Genomic DNA, 21,088 nt, shown 5'->3' with positions numbered 1-21,088 from the left:
AATCAAGCCCAACACAAGGTAATTCCAAACCTTCATTAAATTGTAGTGTTGCTCAAAAATACTCGATGAAAAAATTACGAACACACTAGTCATCCATACAATTTTTCAAAGTTCCCCTCGATTTCTCCAGGTTTCCATCATCAGATCCTGACATGATGAACATGGGGACATTTTTAAAACAAAAAAATAATTTTTCATATCGGTTCGGGCGTCTTAGAGTAATCGATGTACATACATAAAAAAAAAAATTATGCCATTCAACTTGAGAACCTCCTCCTTTTTGAAGTCGGTTAAAAATATAAGTTACGACTGCAAACTGCAACTAACATTTTTGATATATTTTTATAAATATAGAGAAATAATATTTTTTATTTTGAACAGGTTGATATTTTAGCCAGTAACCGAGATATAAAAATAAATAAATAAATAAAAACTTGTTAAACCATTTTTAGTCGTTTTAAAGATTGTTGTTCTTTTTCATGCCATAACTTTTTCCACACAGTAATTAGGAACTTTTTATAGGACCTTATTATTAATTACTAGCGGACTCAGAGTTATTTTCTGATATAGTCCAGCCTACTAAGCGTTATTCATGTTGGTTCATTTCACATGTAATTTTTGTTAAAGGGCTTGTAGTCTATATATGAGCTAAGTATGAGCTTAATAGAAAATAACTCTGAGCAATATGCCGCCATATCTGAGCGATACAGGTGAGTACGCGAGTGAAGAGTAAAGCTTGCGACCCTTATATTTCGACTCCTACGCTGGAAAAATGTACGGCGTTTTCGGGTAAAGTATCTGTATATTTGTACAAAACGCATTACACAAATGCCGTACAGTAATAAATGACCTATTTTGCTTCTGCAATTGTCGACAATTAAAAGTTTGTTCTAACTTCTGGTACCACTACTTTATTACGGCACGAGGTTTTCGACATTTATTTTTAATCATCTATAACACTATAACAAAGCCGTGCATTAATTAATAGTCGTAATTCATCATTTATACCTGAGAAATTCCATTCGCCTGCGTACTCACCACTGTACCGCTCAGAAATAACGTTACGAGTTAGAAAGTCGTTTAATATCAAAGGGCTAATAATAACTTTGTTTCAACCTCTAACCGAGGCATAAATGTTTGCTACAAATTTATGGTTTAAATTTATATCGTTGTTTGATCTTAAACTAGCTGAGGTCGCGCAGATTCACCCGCGTGGTACCCGTTCTCATAAGAATAAGGAGATGAAATATAGCCCATAGCCTTCCTCGATAAATGGGCTATCTAACACTGAAAGAATTTTTCAAGTCAGACCAGTAGTTCCTGAGTTAGCGTGTTCAATCAAACAAAGTTTGCAGCTTTATAATATTAAGTATAGATTATTTCCACGGACTTCCATACGTAATAACAATGTAAATTAGGTAAATGTTCGTAGAATTTATATCCCCTGTCAAGGATAGCATTTGGATTTTTATTTAACTCCGTAAATTGCGTCAAATATCCTTTGTAACAATCCGATGAGAGCCTTATTAGAGGCACTGTAATCTCCTTTAGGAAAAGGCCATTGTCGGAAAACCCATCCGTATCCCAGCCGATCCATTACGAATCACGGACACGACGGACAAAGGTTTGATCTTGAATGATACCGCTAGACGCACATTAATTATATTCGCACAATAAATTAGTGACTAGACATTTTGCAGGTTAGTGAACCGCAACCAAGAATTATTATTGTTCGCCAAACGTAATTGTTGTTTATGCAGGCCCATTTTGTTTAATAATTTAATTAGACAGCTCGCCGACGAGTTTGCTAATTGTTGAATATTTATGTATTAATTCTATTCTGACTTGATCGAGACTTGGTCACTATCTATGGGCCTTATTAGAAGGCTCATAGTCACTCAGCGGGTGATGGAGCGTGTTATGCTTGGAGTTTCTCTGCGTCATCGAATCAGAAATGGGGAGATCCGCAGACGAACCAAGTCACTGACATAGCTCAGCGAGTCGGGAAGCTGAAGTGGCAATGGGCAAACCACATAGTTCGAAGAGCAGATGGACGTTGGGATCACAAGGTGCTGGATTGGCGACCCCGCACCGGAATACGCAGTGTTGGTCGACATTTACCACTAGGTTGCAGTGCAGGTGCGGGTTGCAGGGAGCCTTAAGATCGTTGTATTTGGAAGTTCATGCATATATGCAGCAGTGGACGTCCATCAGCTGATAATGTTGATGATGAATCGATTTATGTAATACTAATAATGTTTGTAGAGGTGAGTAAGTACTAGTAATAAACCGGGCTATTATGATAGCAATAAGTATTTAAAAATATATTGTATTACATCTTTCTAGTAAATTATTTTATGATAAAGACATTATAAGAATAAAAGCCGATGGATGGAGCTGAGTCCATAAAACCTCTTTTTGAGTCTATTGTTCAAAAATCTTTTACAGGCTATAGACTTCATAGAAGTTGAAAGGGAAAGATTACTCCATTGCCAAAACACGACTAGTAAATGGTTAAAGTTGACTAAAACATGGTTCTTTATCACAAAATAAAAGTACTCTCGGCACCATTATCAAACTTTGCGAATACACTAGACAGGCTTTAGCAACTTATTTAGGTCACCACTTTTGCTTGTAATACATACAAAAGCAGTCTTAAACGAGTTTGAACACTAAATACTTTTTAAATGTAGTACGTACAAAAATACTCGTATATATCTACAGTTAAGTTTTTATTAAGCGGGGCGATCAAGAAATTCCGTAACGTAACGTAATATGATATCCACCGTAAGCACCGGATGACATTTTGTCAATTGATTTGTTTTTATTTTGATAGGTTAGCTGATGTTAAGTGACAATGCAAGTGTAAGAAGCAGGCTAACTTGGAAGTTTATTCTAAGCCATACATTTGAGGGTTTATACACGGCATCGTACCGGAACGCTAAATTGTTTGGCAGTGCTACGTCTTTGCCGGTAGGGTACCACCCTAGTGTGTTGTGATAATGTAGTTTAAGATAGCTGGTTTACTTGGAAGATGTTCCCCATACCTTTAGCCACGGCCGAAGCCTACTACTAGATCAGACCTGAGCCAATTTAGAAAATACTAACCCGTTCTGGGAATAGAACCCAGGCTTTCTCTGCTAAGAACCACATCACTACCAGCTGCGTCAGGGTCTTTAAAAAAATATAAAAGTTGAATATCTGTCAGCCTGAGCACCTAGTACATTATCAACCCATATACGGCTCAATGTTGAGCTCGAGTCTCCTCTCATTAAGGGTTAAGCCAAAAGTCCACCACGCTGGCCCAATGCGAATTGGCAGACTTCACAAACGCAAAGAATTAAGAAAATTCTCTGGTATGCAGGTTCCCTCGCGATATTCTTCCTTCACCGTTTGAGATAGTGATATTTAACTTCTTAAAAGGCACACCACTGGAGGTGCATGCCCCGGACCGGATTCGAACCCACACCCTCTGGAATTGGAGGTAGAGGTCATATTCACTGGGGTACCACGGCTCTATGCAAAATGCACTGCCTACCCCAAGGACTCAATACAAACATAATGTTTGACCACGGAATACATATTTGGACAAGGAATTTTCCAATTTTTACTAATAGTGCATACCCTAGCTAAAAACCTAATGCACGCCACTAGGGGTATAAGAAATCATGTCTAAAGTTTCTACTGACTTAGTTTTGTGGTAATACTTCGAGAACACCGTTAGAGAGTAAACTTAGGAGCAATCGGGGACGGGGAAGCTTCCAGGCGACCCTAGTTAAAGACCCTTGAAGTTTGATCCTTGAAAGTGCTATTCGAAGGGTCGCTACTAAGCTAAGTGATTGGCATCTAGGGACAGGTCAACCCTCTTGCAAATGCGTTCTTAGGGAACGTCTACTAATTGTAAACTACCTCCCTGCCAAATTTCATCTTTGTACGTCAAGTAAATTATAAAGATAAAGTAGTCAGTAAGATAACTCAGAGTCTATTCTCGTAAAACTAGATAGCTGAAATAATAATTACGTAATTGGGGTTCCTTCCCTACATGCAAAGTGAAGATGAATCTTTTATTATCTATTTTGTTGTGTGGGGTAACGTTATCGGCATTTTTTGTGAATTGAATAAGGGTTTAAAGTGCTAATTTAATGTACGGAACCCTACACTGCGTGTGGTTAAACACGCACTTGACAGGTTTTTATATTACAGATGACGCTTTATGTAAGGCAATTAAGGGTATGTACTCTTAAAACTTGTTACCTCCCAAAGCTACCATGTCAGAACTCCACAGTTGCCTTTTTTTTTTCATAAAATACCTAAAGTCTGGCAAAACAGAAGATATAACTCGTGCGCTCATCTCATCACTCGAGCCAGGTGTCAAGTTAATGCGCACGAGCTGTATATATATTTAATGTCATTGATTGCCAGACTTTTGTCATTTTCACTAACAATATAATATTTTAAGTTTTATAAAAAACTACGCATCTATCGTTTTAAATACGTTGCTTCTCGCGTTTATACGTATAAGCGGATTTCACCAATAGTCAGAACTATTGAAAAAAAAAGGTTTATCACGAGGATAAAGCCACGGGCGTCAGCTAGTAATAAATAACACATTTTTTCGTTATTACAGAATCGCAAAGAAGCCAAATCTGAAAAAATTATATTTTAAAATGTTTTTTTTTGTCTGTACCTCAATGTTTCAGGCATCACTCAAAATTTACTTTACATTACGCATTTTCTGCTTTGGTTTTCTTTCATTGAGATGAAAAAAAGAAAAATTATTAATAAAAATATATTTATACATAATAATAATAGAATGATAATGTTTCTGGTATTGTTATAAATAATAACATACAGTTATTGTTTGCTTTGTGCTCATAATATTAGCGAAATTCTTTAAGAAAACATTGTTCTCATTTCTTTTCACAGAAAACGGGATGCAAGGTTTTCCGAGTTTATCCGGGTTCATTTTACTCCTGCTCCTTTATGTAAAATTTTCCAAACACAATTATCATATTTATGAATGAGTGGCTTCCCATATATGATAATCAGTTGAACATGTGATGTATGATGCTTGTAGGCAGAAATAAACAACAAATTCTTCAAGTAATTTTTATCTTAACACATTAGGTAATTACCGACGCCCTTTGCTTTTACCCGAGTAGTTCCCATTCTCATGGGAATACGGAAATACAATCTAACCTATGATACTCACAAATAACGTGGATTTATATTCGTTAAAGAATTTTAAAAATTCAATTTTTTGTTCGGTATTGCTTAGAACTGTTAACATAAACTACGCACCGGATTTTAGTGCGTTTCCTATCATTAGATAATGCGATAAAAAAAGGTTTTAAGTTATAGCTTAACAGTGTTTTCTACGCGGTTTAAATTGTGGCTGTCATCATTATCAACCCATATTTGACTCACTGGTGAGCTCAAGTCTCCTCTCAGAATGAGAGGGGTTAGGCCAATGGTCCACCACACTGGCGCAATGCGGATTGGCAGACTTCACAAACGCAGATAATAAGGAAAATTCTCGGGTATGCAGGTTTCCTCACGTTATTTTTGCTTCACCGTTTGAGACACGTGGTATTTAATTAAATGCACACAACTGAAAAGTTGGAGGTGCATGCCCCGGACCAGATTTGAACCCACACTGCTAAAGTCGTGGCTATGCCCTAGTATTAGTGACATAAAAAAATATACAGAAAGTCTCCGATAGTATTCAACTTTTTCTATACTTGTTTTTGTTTTATTTGTTGTATTCATTTTTGTGGTGTACAAATACGAGTATAGGGTACAAATAGATAAATAAAATACGGAAGTGCTTTGATCAATTTTATCACGGTTAAGTGAACATATTGTGTTTAAATATTTATGTCATTTCACTAAAACTGCGTTTTTCACTGCGGCTTTGCCATTGTTTGATTTATTCCAGCGCAGGGATTAGAGGAAACGCATTGTGGTTGAATAAACCTTTCTACAGTAGAGTGCACACTGTACTGTGCAGGTGTTGTTGGAACGATGTTCCTTATCGGAGTATCAATGTTCATTATAGGATCGAGCGAGTGATACTATATATATTATATATACTATATATTCGAGTGATAGCCGCATACAGCTCTCGCGCATGCCGCAGACAGCTTTCGCACGTGCCACACACAGTTGTCGCGCGTGCTGCGTTTTTCAGTTGTGTGTATTTTAAGAAATTAAATATCACGTTTCTCAAACGGTGAAGGAAAACATCGTGAGGAAACCTGCACATCAGATAATTTTCTTAATTCTCTGCGTGTGTGAAGTCTGCCAATCCGCATTGGGCCAGCGTGGTGGACTATTAAAAGTGGAAAATTAAATATTATATATTTTACTATAATAATTGGCAGGTCGTGGGATCGATTTCAAACTCGGGAAAAAATTGAAATTTTCAGTTTCTAAACGGTCTGGCTGTCTGTCACCCAACTTGATTATTATTACATTCATTACATTGATAAGATTCCTCGTATAAGCTAGTCACGATTCAACGGGTTTTGCCAAAATCCCTTGCCAAGTCTATTGCAACCCTTATTATCACTGCAAAGTCGTTTAAAATTAGTTTTGTTTGGTAATATTGTATTGGTATTGTCATTTCGGGTAATTATACATTTAGAATACATTTAGAAAGTTAAGCTTAGGATAAGTTTTATCCTAATAATTATATAAAATGACACCTGCCATCCGTCTGGAATGACATATTTTTTTCAAACAAATAAATTAAATTAAAATAATTTAAATATATACGCTACAAATAAGCCAAATCAAATAGAAACAGTAAAATGAATTTGAAGAACATTATAAACCATAGAAAATATGCGACGAGTTGGCGGCCAGAGCACCAGCGCACGAAATAACATCTTCATATCGTCGTCGACGTCGCCGTCGTCGTCTGAGGAATTTAAGACCCCGCCAACATCTGCGGGGGATGAGACACCCATGCGGACGACTCATCGGGGCGTCACCACACGACGACGGCAACACCAACAACAACAGCAACAACACCAGCAGGACGTCGACGAGATACCACTACCGGAGAGCTTGGATCAAGAGGGGCTGCGGGCTCCTGTGAGTGCTCCCGCTACCGGTGGTGTAGTGCGTCGCATGAGATGGTCTCGTCCACTCAATGAGAGCGTCATGCGAGCGTACTATGGGGCGACAGAGGGGGGAACTAACCTTACTGCGTACCGGTCAAGGATGTTGTCTATGTTTCAGACTCTTGAGCCAACAGTGACCGTGACTGCGCAGCGACTATCGGATCAGGTGCGAGCAATCCAGCGACGTCATCTGCTAGATGAAGCTCACCTTGAACGACTGCGCTCTACTTCAGTACAAATCGATACCATCCGTAGCTTACCTCAGCAAACATTGCAAACCAACATCCCAGAGGTGCTACAGGATGGTATCGATATGCAAGTAAGTAGCCAGAATTATGAGCAATTGAGGAGAACTTTGGAGGATTCTATTGTGACATACAGGTACATGCCTCTTAATTTAAGACCAAAATTGCCTCGTTTGCCTGTACATAGACGAAATATGGCGTTAGTGGGGGTTCTAGATCAGATTTTAGGTGAATATCTCGTAACATCTGAGGACCTAAGTGATACGCATTCGATTCTATTCTGTGGAGCCGTTGCGGCGTGTCGTATTGCGGGTGTCAAATTCCCTGAACCACGCACGGTTCCGCAGAGGACGGGTCAAGCACCAGCTTGGCGGACCAGAATCGAAAGGCGTATCACACTGACTAGAACTCTCATAGCTAAGCTAATCTGCTTCAAGGAGGGCAACAATCGCCCTAGAGTTATGCGATTTGTGAATCAGGCTTTTGCTGGAACTGACACACGTCCGTTCCAGTACTTGGCTTGTGTCACCGAACGCATTGACTTCTTGAAGCAGAAAGTCTATGCATGGGCACAACGCATTAGGCGTTATAAAGAGCGCATAGACCGGTATAATCAGAATAGAATCTTCCAAAGTGACCAACGGAAAGTGTACAGGAACTGGGAACGATCCAGTGCCTGTGTGACAGATGGGGAACCTCCGACTTCTGATGCTATGTCAGATTTCTGGCGTAGCATCTGGTCGGCCCCCGTAGGCCACACTGAAGGCGATTGGATGAGTACTGTCGAGGAAGAGTGTGCAATGGTGGAACAAATGATTCCGATATCCATTACTACAGAAAATGTAAGTTGTGCAATTCGTCCGGCGTCAAACTGGAAATGCCCAGGACCGGACGGATTGCACAACTTCTGGTTAAAATGGTTTCGTAGCGCCCATTTTATCTTGGCAGTGCAATTTCAAAATGCCATTGACACTGGATCGCTACCGGCATTTTTAACAACTGGTGTCACGTTCCTGCTACACAAATCCGGAAGTACCACAGACCCCAAAAACTACCGACCGATAACATGCTTACCCACCATCTATAAGCTCCTTACATCCATTCTGTCATCAAAATTAACGATGCATATAAATGCAAATAATATTTTGGCCCCAACACAGAATGGATGTAAGGCCCGGTCTCGTGGTACAAAGGAACTTCTCCTCATAGACACTGCTATTTGCCAACAGGTTCGGCGAAACAGAAAAAATCTCACGGCTGCTTGGATAGACTACAAGAAGGCCTATGATTCGGTGCCTCATTCATGGCTCATGGAGGTCATGCGGTTGTACAAGGTCGATACAACACTATGCTCTTTTCTTGAGTCATGTATGAGACAGTGGATGACAGTTCTTCGTCACCCAGGCGCTTCTGAGTGTTCTGAATCGAATGAACTGATAGGGATTAGGCGAGGTATTTTCCAGGGCGATAGTTTGAGCCCTTTATGGTTTTGTCTAGCCCTTAATCCTCTCAGTACTTTACTGCGGGATTCAGGGCTAGGCTTTCGCCTTCGCAGGGGTGGTGAGCTCATATCTCACTTGCTTTACATGGATGACCTCAAGCTGTATGCATCAAAGCGTACAGACCTAGTGTCATTGCTGAAGATTACTCAAACCTTTAGCAATGACATAAGGATGGAATTTGGTGTAGACAAGTGTGCGGTCATCAATGTAGAGCGAGGAAGGATAGTGAGCTCCGAGAATATAGTTATTTCAGAAACTATCATTCTCAGATCACTCCTTGAAGGCGAGACCTATAAATACCTTGGAATGACAGAAGCACTTGGTATTGAGACAGGGAATATGAAACAGGTAGTGAAGGAACGCTTCTTTGGCCGCCTGAAAAAAGTCCTAAAAAGTCTTTTATCAGGCGGTAACAAGGTGCGTGCCTTCAATAGCTGGGTCATGCCCTTACTCATATACACTTTTGGCATTCTAAAGTGGACTCAAACCGAACTGGATTCCCTGGACTGTAAAGTCCGCAAACTGCTGACGTCATACCGGATGCATCACCCCCGTTCATCTGTAATGAGATTGTACATCCCACGCAAGTGTGGAGGACGTGGCTTCTTAAACGCCAAGAACCTCCATAATCGTGAGGTGTGCAATCTCAGAGATCATTTTCTCAAGATGAATGTGAGTATGTTTCAGGATGTCGTTGCAGTGGATAAGGGACTTACCCCGCTATCCCTAGGCAAAGAGAACTGGCGCAAGCCTATAGTAATTAGTAACTCAGATCGTGTGGCAATATGGAAGAGCAAGGAGTTGCATGGACGATTCTACAAGGCCCTTACTGGGCCGGATGTAGATCAAATAACATCTGTATCTTGGTTGCAATTCGGTGACCTCTTTGGGGAAACCGAGGGTTTTGTCTGTGCAATTATGGACGAAGTTATAAAGACGAGAAACTACCGGAAACACATTATGAAAGATGGCACTCTAGACATCTGTCGAGCGTGTCATCGTCCTGGGGAGTCCCTCAGGCATATTGTGTCCGGGTGTTCTCACCTTGCTAACGGCGAATACTTGCACAGACATAATCAAGTAGCCAAGATAATCCACCAACAGCTTGCTCTTCAATATGACCTTATCGATTTTGAGATGCCTTACTATAGGTACGACCCAGCGTCAGTTCTTGAAAATAGCAGTGCATTGCTCTACTGGGACCGAACGATTATCACTGACAGGTATATTGTAGCCAATAGACCTGATATAGTGCTAGTCGATCGGTCAGTGCGTCGTGCAATAATTGTTGATATTACAGTTCCACATGACGATAATCTGGTTAAAGCAGAAAAGGAAAAAGTATCAAAATACTTGGACCTTGCTCACGAGATTACCGCCATGTGGAATGTTGAGTCAACTATTATTGTTCCGATAGTTGTTTCAGTCAATGGTCTTATAGCGAAAAGCTTCGACCAACACCTTAAGAAGCTTTCGCTTAACTCTTGGATCAAGAGTCGGATACAAAAGGCAGTGATTCTTGAGACGGCGCGTATTGTGAGGAGGTTCCTCACTCTGGAGCCCTGACCACCGGTTGCTTGGGCACTCAAATGTCCCGCAGCGGGAGGGTGAATTTTTTTTATAAATTTTTAATAATGTTTTGTATTTTATACTTATATTGTTAAAAATTTAAAAAAAAAGAAGTAATAAATAAATGAGAGACTTAATATAAATTATATTTAAATTTTTATTTTTTTAAATCGGTACTATAGTTTTTAAGTTACTTTATGATACTAGTGGTACTATAAAGAGAAAAGATTTTTATTTATTTATTTGTGATATTTTTGTATGTAACGACGATTTTTGTTTGACGGGCGCCGTGGTATGCGCGGTGGATTTACAAAAACGGAGGTCCTGGGTTCGATCCCCAGCTGGGAAGATTGAGATTTTCTTAATTGGTCCAGGTCTGGCTGGTGGGAGGCTTCGGCCGTGGCTATTTACCACCCAACTAGCAAAGACGTACCGCCCATCCTAACAAGTTAGCCCGCTTCCATCTTAGACTTCATTATCACTTACCATAAGGTGAAACGTCAACGTCGTGTGTCGTCCAGCCCCAGAAGGGGGAGAGTGAGTATCAAGGGACAAGGAGCGAAAAGAGAAATAACTTGTAGGGAGTCAAGAAGGCGTCCCGGGAACACGCAAAGAGCAAGTACCGGGTTCGCCCTCCCTCGATTCGGCCCAAATTACCGAGAGGTTGAAAGGGCCATGGGAGGTGGTGGGTTACCATAAGGTGAGATTGTAATCAAGGGCTAACTTGTAAAAAATAAATAAAAAAATATAAATCAAAAACTATAGTACCGATTTGAAAAATGCTTCACAATCAATAACATAAGCTATATTTTATCCTCGTATTCCCACGGTAACTAAGCGCAACAACTGCATGGTTCTGCTAGTTGCTAGAAAATAAAGCTAAATGAAAACTCAAAGTATTTAAAAAATCCTCTTAAGAGAAAACATTTTCTTAAACAACATAAACAGATGAAAAAAAACTCGACGACAGTCATTTTTCTCAAACGATGAGATTTCAAGATTAGATAGTTTCTATGGTTTCTAACTAGAGGAATGAGGAGAGCGAACGTGCATTGGGCGTTCGAACATCCTACACAGTTGGCTACGACGCTACGCCGAGCGGTCGCGTAGATCCCTCGTAGCACATCGCTACAGCCTGCATTGTGCTACGCGATAGTAAAACTTTATAAATTGTTTTGACCATGTTAATAAGTAAGTGGTATTTAATGCATCACGTTGCTTATTTTAATCAGTGCGAGAAACTTTATAACAAAAACATTATAATATTTAATTTCAATAATTTTGGGTAAAATTAAACCCTAACTAGTTTAATGACAAATTATTTTGATGTTAGTAATTATGTTAATTAAATTATTTCAATTAATAAAATGAATACAACATCGAAAATGGAAAACGTGTCAGCGGAAATATCCAATTTTAATCAAAACTTTTGGGAATACTCAAGCACGGATCCAAACTTGAGAATAAACGACACGGTGTCGAACACAGTGCCGAACTCGGACCAGGGTTTTGTTGTTGCGATATACAGTGTTTTGCTAATTGTGGGGGCAGTTGGGAATGTGACTGTGTTTGTGTCTTTAGTGCGTTCTAGAAGAAGAAAATCGAGGGTCAACTTGCTAATGACTCACTTGGTGGTGGCAGATCTGATTGTTGTCCTGATCGGTATACCGCTAGAGGTAAACAAAGCTTTAATTATATATAATTATCATAATCATTTACAGCCGATGGATGTCCACAACTGGACATAGGCTTCTTGCATAGACTTCCAAACAGCACGGTCTCGAGACGGCAACAACGGACCAAGGCGCATTTGGAATCCTCGTAACTTTAATTTTCTATAAATTATTATCACCATTATCTAATAATATTTGCCCAATTGAAATAAATGAACTTTGACCTTGGCTTTGGCTTAACATACAGCGTCTCCCTATAACGCTCTTGATGTCATCTGTTCACATAGTGGGGGGTCGACCATCACTGCGCTTTCCGGTGTAGTGTCGCCATTCCCGCACCTTGGGACCCCATCAGCTCCTTGAACTATGTGGCCTGGTCGAATACGTCAGCTTTACTGTCACTAATATAGTTCGCTGAGCTATAGGCACTAATATGAAAATTAGTCGACAATTTCGAGTGCAGAGTCCTCAACAATAACTGGGTAGAGCCATACATGAGTATTAGACATGATCTTCTTTTTGTATTATTTTTTATGATTTTATTCGTCTTTAAGAAGAGTTTGCATTATAGGGCAGTTTTCGAGGCCAAAGGCGAGCAGGTTTTTTGATAACCTCTTTCTCTCAGTTGGTAATTAGTTGACACTTTTTTAAAATGGTCTTAAATTGTTCATTATCGTTCTGCTAGATTGAAAAAAAAAACATAAATACAGCCGAACGTAGAACCTCCTCCTTTTTGGAAGTCGGTTAAAAAAAGAATATCATATTTAACCAAACGGTTTAGTGTTTGCCAAAATTATTAGTTATTAATTAGTTTTACGTTAATTACTGTATTACATCAATTAACATTGTGATGTCATAAAATGGATGATAGCGTTTTTAACGTTTGGAAAAATTGATAAAATACATAATTTTTAATGTAAATTTTCCATGAAATCTTAATTATTATTATAAATATCGATATAAATTTCGGACCCTTACTCCATGTACTATTCGAAGTTAATATTGTTTATATTTTTGATATAAGTTAACTACCCTATTCTGTGGTAAGGTCCTAGGTTTCAAATGAGGTTCACAAATGAGTGTGAACATACAGACAGGCTGGGATTAAAACGCATATCTATATAAAAAGTTAAAGTAAATAAACCTTTTACTTTTTATAATCATTTCAGTTTACATAAAATATATGTATGTTTCAATTCACGTTGTAAACTAATTGCATGCAAAAAGCTTCAACTTTTGTCCGATTCATTTATTAATTTTTACCAGCGTCCATTTTACTTTTTACGTAGGATTAATTTTTCATCATTCATTTATAGTATAAAGTTATATGAAGTACAGTTTACGCTTTTGGGCTTCAACTATACATATAAAATATGTATGTAAGAAAGGCTAAAAGAAGAACTAGATTTTCTGAATTGATGAATAATTTTTCATAATAATTTTCATAAAAAAGCATCGGAGAAATATAGTAAATTTACAATTCACTCTTTGAAAAATAAAGAAAGTCTTTTTTGTTGGCTGGAGTAGGTTTCTCTATGTCTTGAAATTCTTCCATATTTTTTTAGATTTTTAAATTAATTCTCAGTACTCGAAAAAATATCGGAGTCGTACCCTAGAGGCCTTGTTTCAGCGGCCGGGCGGAACCCTATTTTCAATTTTCAATTAGAAGACTTCTCAAAGTTACAGTTTTTGTTAGCACATTCGTCTTCATTTTGATTTTTTTCAAAAACTTATTACATGCAACGAATAAATGAATCGAATCGTATGACACCTCAATTATATTTTTAGGAGTAGGAAAAAAAGTTTTGACCTAAAAAGTACTTGTTGACTAGTGTACAGGTCTGTCGGTTTGTGTTTGACTCTTCCAACGGAAAGCAAGATCTGCTGAGAAGAGTCGGCAATATAATCAACAGTTACTCTTTAAAAAACGTATTTCTTTTACTTTTAGTTTCTATGTGAATGAAACTGATCCAATGGCCTCCAAGCATCTTTATCATTAAGGAGTTTACCAATTCAAATTCAAAATTCATTTATTTCAATTAGGCTTAGTTTACAAGCACTTTTATGTCATAATGTAATTTAATCTAATGGTGGTAATAATAGTCGAAAACCTAAAATTAAAGTTACGAGGGTTCCAAATGCGCCTTGGTCCTAGAAGAGCCCACAACAAACTCAGCCAAGGTTTATTGTTTTTTTTTACCACCATTTTACAAACTTATTTAAAACTAAGCACACAGTCACATAATACAGTTTAACACCAAGCTTTTTTATCATTTATATAATCATTAACCAATTGTGAATTAACTTCGACTTAGTGAATATTTTTAGCACATTGCTTTAAATGAATGCATCGGAAAGTATAAGACTAAGATAAATATAATTCCAAATTTAAAACAAACTATATACGGATAACGAGATGCAAGTACCTTTCATCCAGAAAGAAGTATTATTCCCGAGAGAGAGATATTTTAGACGCAGGCAGAAGCTTTTCTAGCTTTTCCGCGTCTATAACTCTTCTAATATTCATATGTTCTATAACAATTTATCTTTTGCTAGCGGTCGTCCGAGCCTTCTTAATCCGGCCATGACGTCTACTAACTGTACCTAAACGGGAATTACGCCGATAGAACTGCGATGTATCTACTAGTGATGTGTAAAGCTATATGGTGCCTTGGTTTTTAGGGTTCCAAAAGTACGTAGTACAAAAACGGAACCCTTATTTTATTAGGGTCTTCACATGCCAAAGTGATCAAGGTACCTACTATACCACAAGTGCTAATTTGAAATTATAATATTTAATTTTTGTTATAGTGTCAAAATTCTACTAGGTCCTGGGTTCAACCCCCTGGGCCGTTTGAGGTTTTCTTAATTGGACCAAGTCTGGCTGGTGGGCTACAAAGACGTACCGCGAAGCGATTTAGCGATCCGGTATGATGTATAATGATGATACCTAACTTTGAGCTCAGTTTTCGTTACCAAACTAATTTTGCATGGAAAACTAATGGGCAACAGAGCACCTGGTCGTCAAAGACGAAAAGTTTTGACATTAAATTGAAGGCTAAACTACCCTGAAGCGCGTTGTACTAACCACCAAACTTTATTATTTTTTTTTATTCTTCACAAGTTAGCCCTTGACTACAATCTCACCTGATGGTAAGTCATGATGCAAACTAAGATGGAAGCGGGCTAACTTGTTAAGAGTAGGATGAAATCCACACTTTCTACACGACATTGTACCGGAACGCTTACTCGCTTTACGTCTTTATCGGGAAAGTGGTAACTAGCGACGGATGAAGGCTCCCACCAGCCAGACCAATTAAGAAAACCTCAATCGGCCCAGTCGGGGATCGAACCCAGGACCTCCGTCTTGTAAATCTACCATACCACTGCGCCACGGAGGCCGTTAAAACCATTTAAAATTTCATCAACATAAGAACATGTCCTTTAAGACTTTAACGAGGTTAAAAGCTGAGATTGTTAATGAAACCTTCGTAGAATATACTTAATGACAAAACCAAGATGATTAATGTTAAAATAATTGCACCATCAATTTTATGTTACCGTCCTCATAACGAAAAAGGGAACCCTTATTGGCCTTCTGCCAAGGACGTCACTTTCCGATACCGATTCAATTTTAACACGAAACTCACGCAAAGTTGAAATTGATATCACATACTAAAGTTTGTAGCTCCATACCTACCAAGTATTCTCATTGAGCCTAATAAATAATTGATTTTGCTCGGAACTGTACGAGTATTTGTGGGTACTGATGTACTCACAACAAATTTTAGCTGACTCAGATCCATTTCACATATTTTCTATATATATAGAAAATATGTTGTGCCAAAAAATGGATGGAATGGAATGGATATATATATATAGTTAGTTTTAAGTTATTATGTAGTTATGTGTTGTGCTAACAAATAAATGATTTCTATTCTATAGATCTTGTACTAGCAGACGCCACGCGTACCCGCGTAGTTCCCGTTCTTGGATACGGGGATATAATATAGGCCTATAGGTCATATAGCCTATGACACTCGCAAACAAAGTGACTTTCTGTTGGCAAAAGAATTTTCAAAATCGGCTCCAAAGATTACCCCCTGAAACTTCATAAGTTTTACCTCTTTATAATATTAGTATTTTTTGTTTTTTATTAGTATCTTGGATAGGCTTGCGCCTAACTACAATCCTGATGGTGAAGTTATTGTATAGATGATAGAAATTAAAAAAAAAACAAAGTTTTATCTAATCTGAACTAGGTAGTTAGTGGGTAGAAATAGATTGTTTTTTTTTTTAATTGGCTATAAAAGTAAGGTAACAAAATACTATTCTATTAACTGTTTTGCGACTGTTTGTTAGACTAATCTTTGGATTTTGGTTTTCAAGCAATTTAAATAGATGGCTTATGTTAAGTTTGGTGCAATAGTAATTTTTTCATGATTTTTATTATTTACAAGTTAGCCCTCGACTACAATTGATCAACAAGTGTTGATGCGATCTAAGATGGAAGTGGGCTAACTTGGAAAAGGATGAAAATCCACACCCATTTCGGTTTCTATACGACATCGTACTGGAACGCTAAATCGCTTGGCGGTTCGTCTTTGTCGGTAGTAACTAGCGACGGCTGAAGCCTCCCATCAACCAGACCTGGACCAATTAAGAAAAACCTCAATCAGCCCAGCGGAGATCGAACCCAGGACCTCCGTTTTGTAAATCCTCCGCGCATACCAATGCGCCACGGAGACACCACGTAAGTCAAGTCATGTATAAATTAAAAGTTATTCGAAAAAACAGTATTTATTTTCAGTAGGTATCCATCCGAAAATCACGGAATACCTACGATTTTGCGGAATGGAACTATTTACTCACGAATTCACCCAAATAAATATTTTTTTATTTTATCGGTTTCCAGAAACTCTTTGTCAGTGTTTCCATGGATTTCAATAAAACACGTTGTATGTTCGCAAATCAGATATTCCTAAATTCTTCATTTAACATTTTAGTGGGTTATTCCGAAAATATCTTGGCTATTTCTAGATTAAAAAAAAATAAGTTTCTGTACCATGTAATGAAAAACATCGGTCTTTCGAAGCATATTCCTGACACTGGTCTAATAAATTATACTAAGACAATCAGAATCATCATCATAATCATAATATCAGCCGATGGACGTCCACAGCAGAAACTTCCAAACATCACGATCCTGAGCTGTCTGTATCCAGCGAACCCCTGCGCTTCGCTCGATGCCGTCAGTCCACCTGGTAGGGGGTCGACCAACACTGCGCTTTATAGTGCGGCATCGCCATTTCAATACCTTGGGACCCCAACGTCCATCGGCTCTTCGAACTATTGTTAATTCAGCTTCGTGACTCGTTGAGCTATGTCGGTGACTTTGGTTCTTCTACGAATCTCCTCATTTTTGATTCGATCACTCAGAGACACTCAGAGACGCTCGTTCCATCGCCCGCTGTGTGACTCTGAGCCTTCTTCTAATGCCCATAGTTAGAGACCAAGTCTCAGAATCATAGGTCATCACTGGCAACACGCACTGTTCGAAGACAATACAAATGTTTCCGACGAAAATATATCGCGAAGTTTCCCTAGTACAATATTTTATGAAAATTCAGCTAGAAGAAATAAATCTGAAGTTTTAATCTCATTTAAAAATAATGAGCCATTTCTCTGAGCTCTTCCAATGAGTACCTAATACTCTTAATACTTAATTAGTTGACCCACAGAACGGAAAACGTTAAAGCACGTTTAAGCTTTTGAATGAATGTTTTAAATAAATGTCAATCCGAATATGAATTATCGATAGACTTGACCTTGATATGAGTAGGTACTAGGTATTTTTTATTTGAACAAACACGGCATTAAATAACGTACTTAGTTATATAAATACGTGATAAGATGAATTACCATAAAATATTCTATGTTTAGTTACATAGTATTAGGGGCGGCTCGTTCATCAACGTTCAAGGCAACAGTAGAAGGCCTAAGGCGGCGGCAGGAGTTAAGGTTTGTCGCCGGCTAGAAACTGCAACCCATTTCCTTCCGATCGTCGCGGTCCTCCGCTCCATCGGGCTTTGGAAAATGTGGTCGAGGGAGTGCATCTGTGTTTGCGCAAATACTTATGCACTATAATATATCCTGCGCAACTGACTGGCTCTGTTTTTCACGACGAGACGATTTTTTTGTAAATAAAAAGATATCAAATATACAGAGTGTTGCGAAGTTTTTATTTTCCATAACTTCAAGGTGTTATCAAGTCTACTTATTTATTTATTTATTTTATTATTTATTTATTTATTTATTAAGAATAAATTACAAAAAATAAAAAGGTAAATTAAACGGACAACCACAAAAATCACAAAGATTTGACCTTGGTGTCCATCTGCAACTAAGCTTAAAAATAACTTTAAGTATAATAATATTTTCTTAAAAATAACTTTAACTAAAATAATATTTTCTTAGAAATAACTTTAACAATAATATAGCATGAAGACAATTTTGTTACATTTTAGATTAAATTAAATTAATGACTAAATAAAATTAAATGTACTTAATATTTTATGTGAAGTTCATAGGTATATACCTAACCTAACCTAACCTATAATTTTGACATGAAATACTGTTTTAATTTTTTTTTTATATTAATCTCGTTTACTGCATTAATTATGTTGGGAGGTATTTCATTAATAAATCGAGGAACTAGGTAAGCCGTCGTGCGTTCACCGTACGTATTGCTTGCTCGCTCGGTTTGCAGTCGGTTAGCCGACATCGCTCGAGTTTGTACAGGATGTTCCATTTTTCGGATTATGTCTTTATTGAAAAACTCTTCTTTTAACAATGAATATTTGAATTGCATTTGTATCGGTAGTGTTTTACAATGCTTAAATAAACCCATCTCATTACTGGCGTAATTTATTTTAACCGAACTAGAAACAATTGTTTTAAGAATTTTTAATTGAAGTCTATATATATTGTTAAGGTACGTTTTATATGTACGACCATAGCTGCTGAGACCGTATTGTATATAAGAATGGGCAAAAGAGTTATATAGTATAAGTTTAGTTTTAAATGGAATACGGTTATTTAAAATAGTGATATTAGCAAGGAATTGTCTCAATCTCTTACAAACGTAATCGACATGAAGATTCCAATTTAATTTGTGGTCAATAGTCAATCCTAAGTAAGTGTAATGGTCAACAAATTCAACCACAGGACACGTACATCCATTCTGAATTGAGTTATGTAAGCACATATGGTCATGGGCTGTAATGGGTCTAAATGGTTGATATTTTAAGTATGGTGAGCGGATGTGAATTAGCTTGGTTTTTTTAGCGTTCAATACTAGACCAGCATCGTGGCACCACAAGGTCAATGTATTAAAATCCTCCTGCAGTGTGTTACAAATCTTGTTGGGGTCACGGTCTGCGAACATGATGCAAGTATCATCCGCAAATTGATAACAGGTGCAGTGTTCGATGCAATTACTCATATCATTGACGTATGACAAAAAGTGCAATGGACCTAGGACGGAACCTTGAGCAGTGCCCTCACTAGCTGTTATGGTATAACTGTACTCATTACCCACTTTTACATTATATGTTCGATTACGGAGATAGTCCGCACACCACGCGAGCAGAGGCCCACGTATGCCGCAATTGTCAAGTTTAGTTTGCAGTTGAATGTGGTTCAGAGTATCAAAGGCGCGTGAAAAGTCAATGAATAATGCTAAAACGTGCTTTTTATTATTAAGGTATCCATTAATTTCGTCAGTAAATTTGGAAAGAAGGTTAGTTGTCCCCTTTCCTGGTTGAAAACCATATTGATTATGATAAATAACTGCATTTTTAATATAATAAGTATAAATTTGTTCACAAACAAACTTTTCTACAATTTTGTCTACCGACGACAGGAGCGTGATCGGCCTATAGTTAGAAAAATCACTGCGTTTACCTTTTTTAAAAATTGGTCTGACGCATCCCCTTTTTAGACTATTCGGGTAGATGCCATTACTGATGCTAGTATTTATTAGATTCGCTATTGCAACTGAAATTTTATCCCCAATCATTCTTATGTGGCTTACTTTAATACTATCAGCTCCCGGCGCCTTATTAGGATTAAGTGTTTTTAAAATTTTCAGTATTTTGTCACTAGACGCCTTTTGTAATAAAATGCTAGAGTTTATGGGCTTTTCGTATAAGTTTACATCCAAAAGTTTACTTGTACAAGTCGGGATAATTGATTTGACTGCTTGATCGAAGCCATTTGCGAAACCGTCAGCAATATCCTTGTTAGACAGTCCCTGTGATTCGAAGGCTTTAAGTATAGCATCGTCAATAGTAGTCGTAACTCGACCCAACATTTCATTTATTATTTTAAAGATTACTTTGGAATTGCTAAAGTTGGCCTTTATACGGTCAGAATAATATGAGTTCCTTTGGGTTTCTAAAACTTTATATGCTTTATTACGAGTTTTAATATAGTCTAATCTTAATCTAAAATCATGAGGGGTCTTTTTCCACAAACTAAACAATTTATCCCTTTTATTGCACAGCCTAATAATATTACTATTCATCCATGGAACCCGGAATCGTCGTGACCTCTGCTTACAGGTGTAGTGTTTACTAGCGACTTCACATGCTCTTTTTTGTGAGTTGGCAATAAAATCGTATATTTGGTTAGGGTTATTCATCGTATTAGTCAGTGTCCAGTTCACTTTATTTAGCTCACTATATAAAATATTATTATCTATGTATATTTTAGAAACATCCTGTACAGGGTTCGGTGCAGCGTCGTTCACGCAGGTGAAAACAATCGCGCGATGGTCCGCTAGTACAACGTCTAATGCTGCCGAGTACGGATCCAGTGTGGGGAATCGGGCGAATATATGGTCAATGCAGGATTTTGTAACCTTGTTGTTTCTGAGTTCGATTCTGGTATAGTCTTCGATTCCACACATT

The 21,088-nt window shown here is 37.8% G+C and overlaps 1 protein-coding gene across 1 annotated transcript in view; it reads left to right on the top strand.

Moving 5' to 3' along the window:
* The first annotated feature begins 11,801 nt into the window (after window positions 1-11,801).
* Window positions 11,802-21,088, top strand: part of LOC112046773 (adipokinetic hormone/corazonin-related peptide receptor variant I-like) — a 52,425-nt gene continuing 43,138 nt past the window's right edge. Inside the window, exon 1 of the mRNA XM_052886362.1 lies at window positions 11,802-12,119. Coding sequence (XP_052742322.1) covers window positions 11,811-12,119 — 309 coding nt within the window. The 5' untranslated portion in view covers window positions 11,802-11,810. The remainder of the gene's footprint in view (window positions 12,120-21,088) is intronic.

This window comes from Bicyclus anynana, chromosome 17 (assembly GCF_947172395.1).
Source record: "Bicyclus anynana chromosome 17, ilBicAnyn1.1, whole genome shotgun sequence".
Classification (NCBI taxonomy): domain Eukaryota; kingdom Metazoa; phylum Arthropoda; class Insecta; order Lepidoptera; family Nymphalidae; genus Bicyclus; species Bicyclus anynana.
The sequence above is the reverse complement of the archived record's forward strand: the minus strand, read 5'-3'. Positions and strand labels throughout refer to the sequence as shown.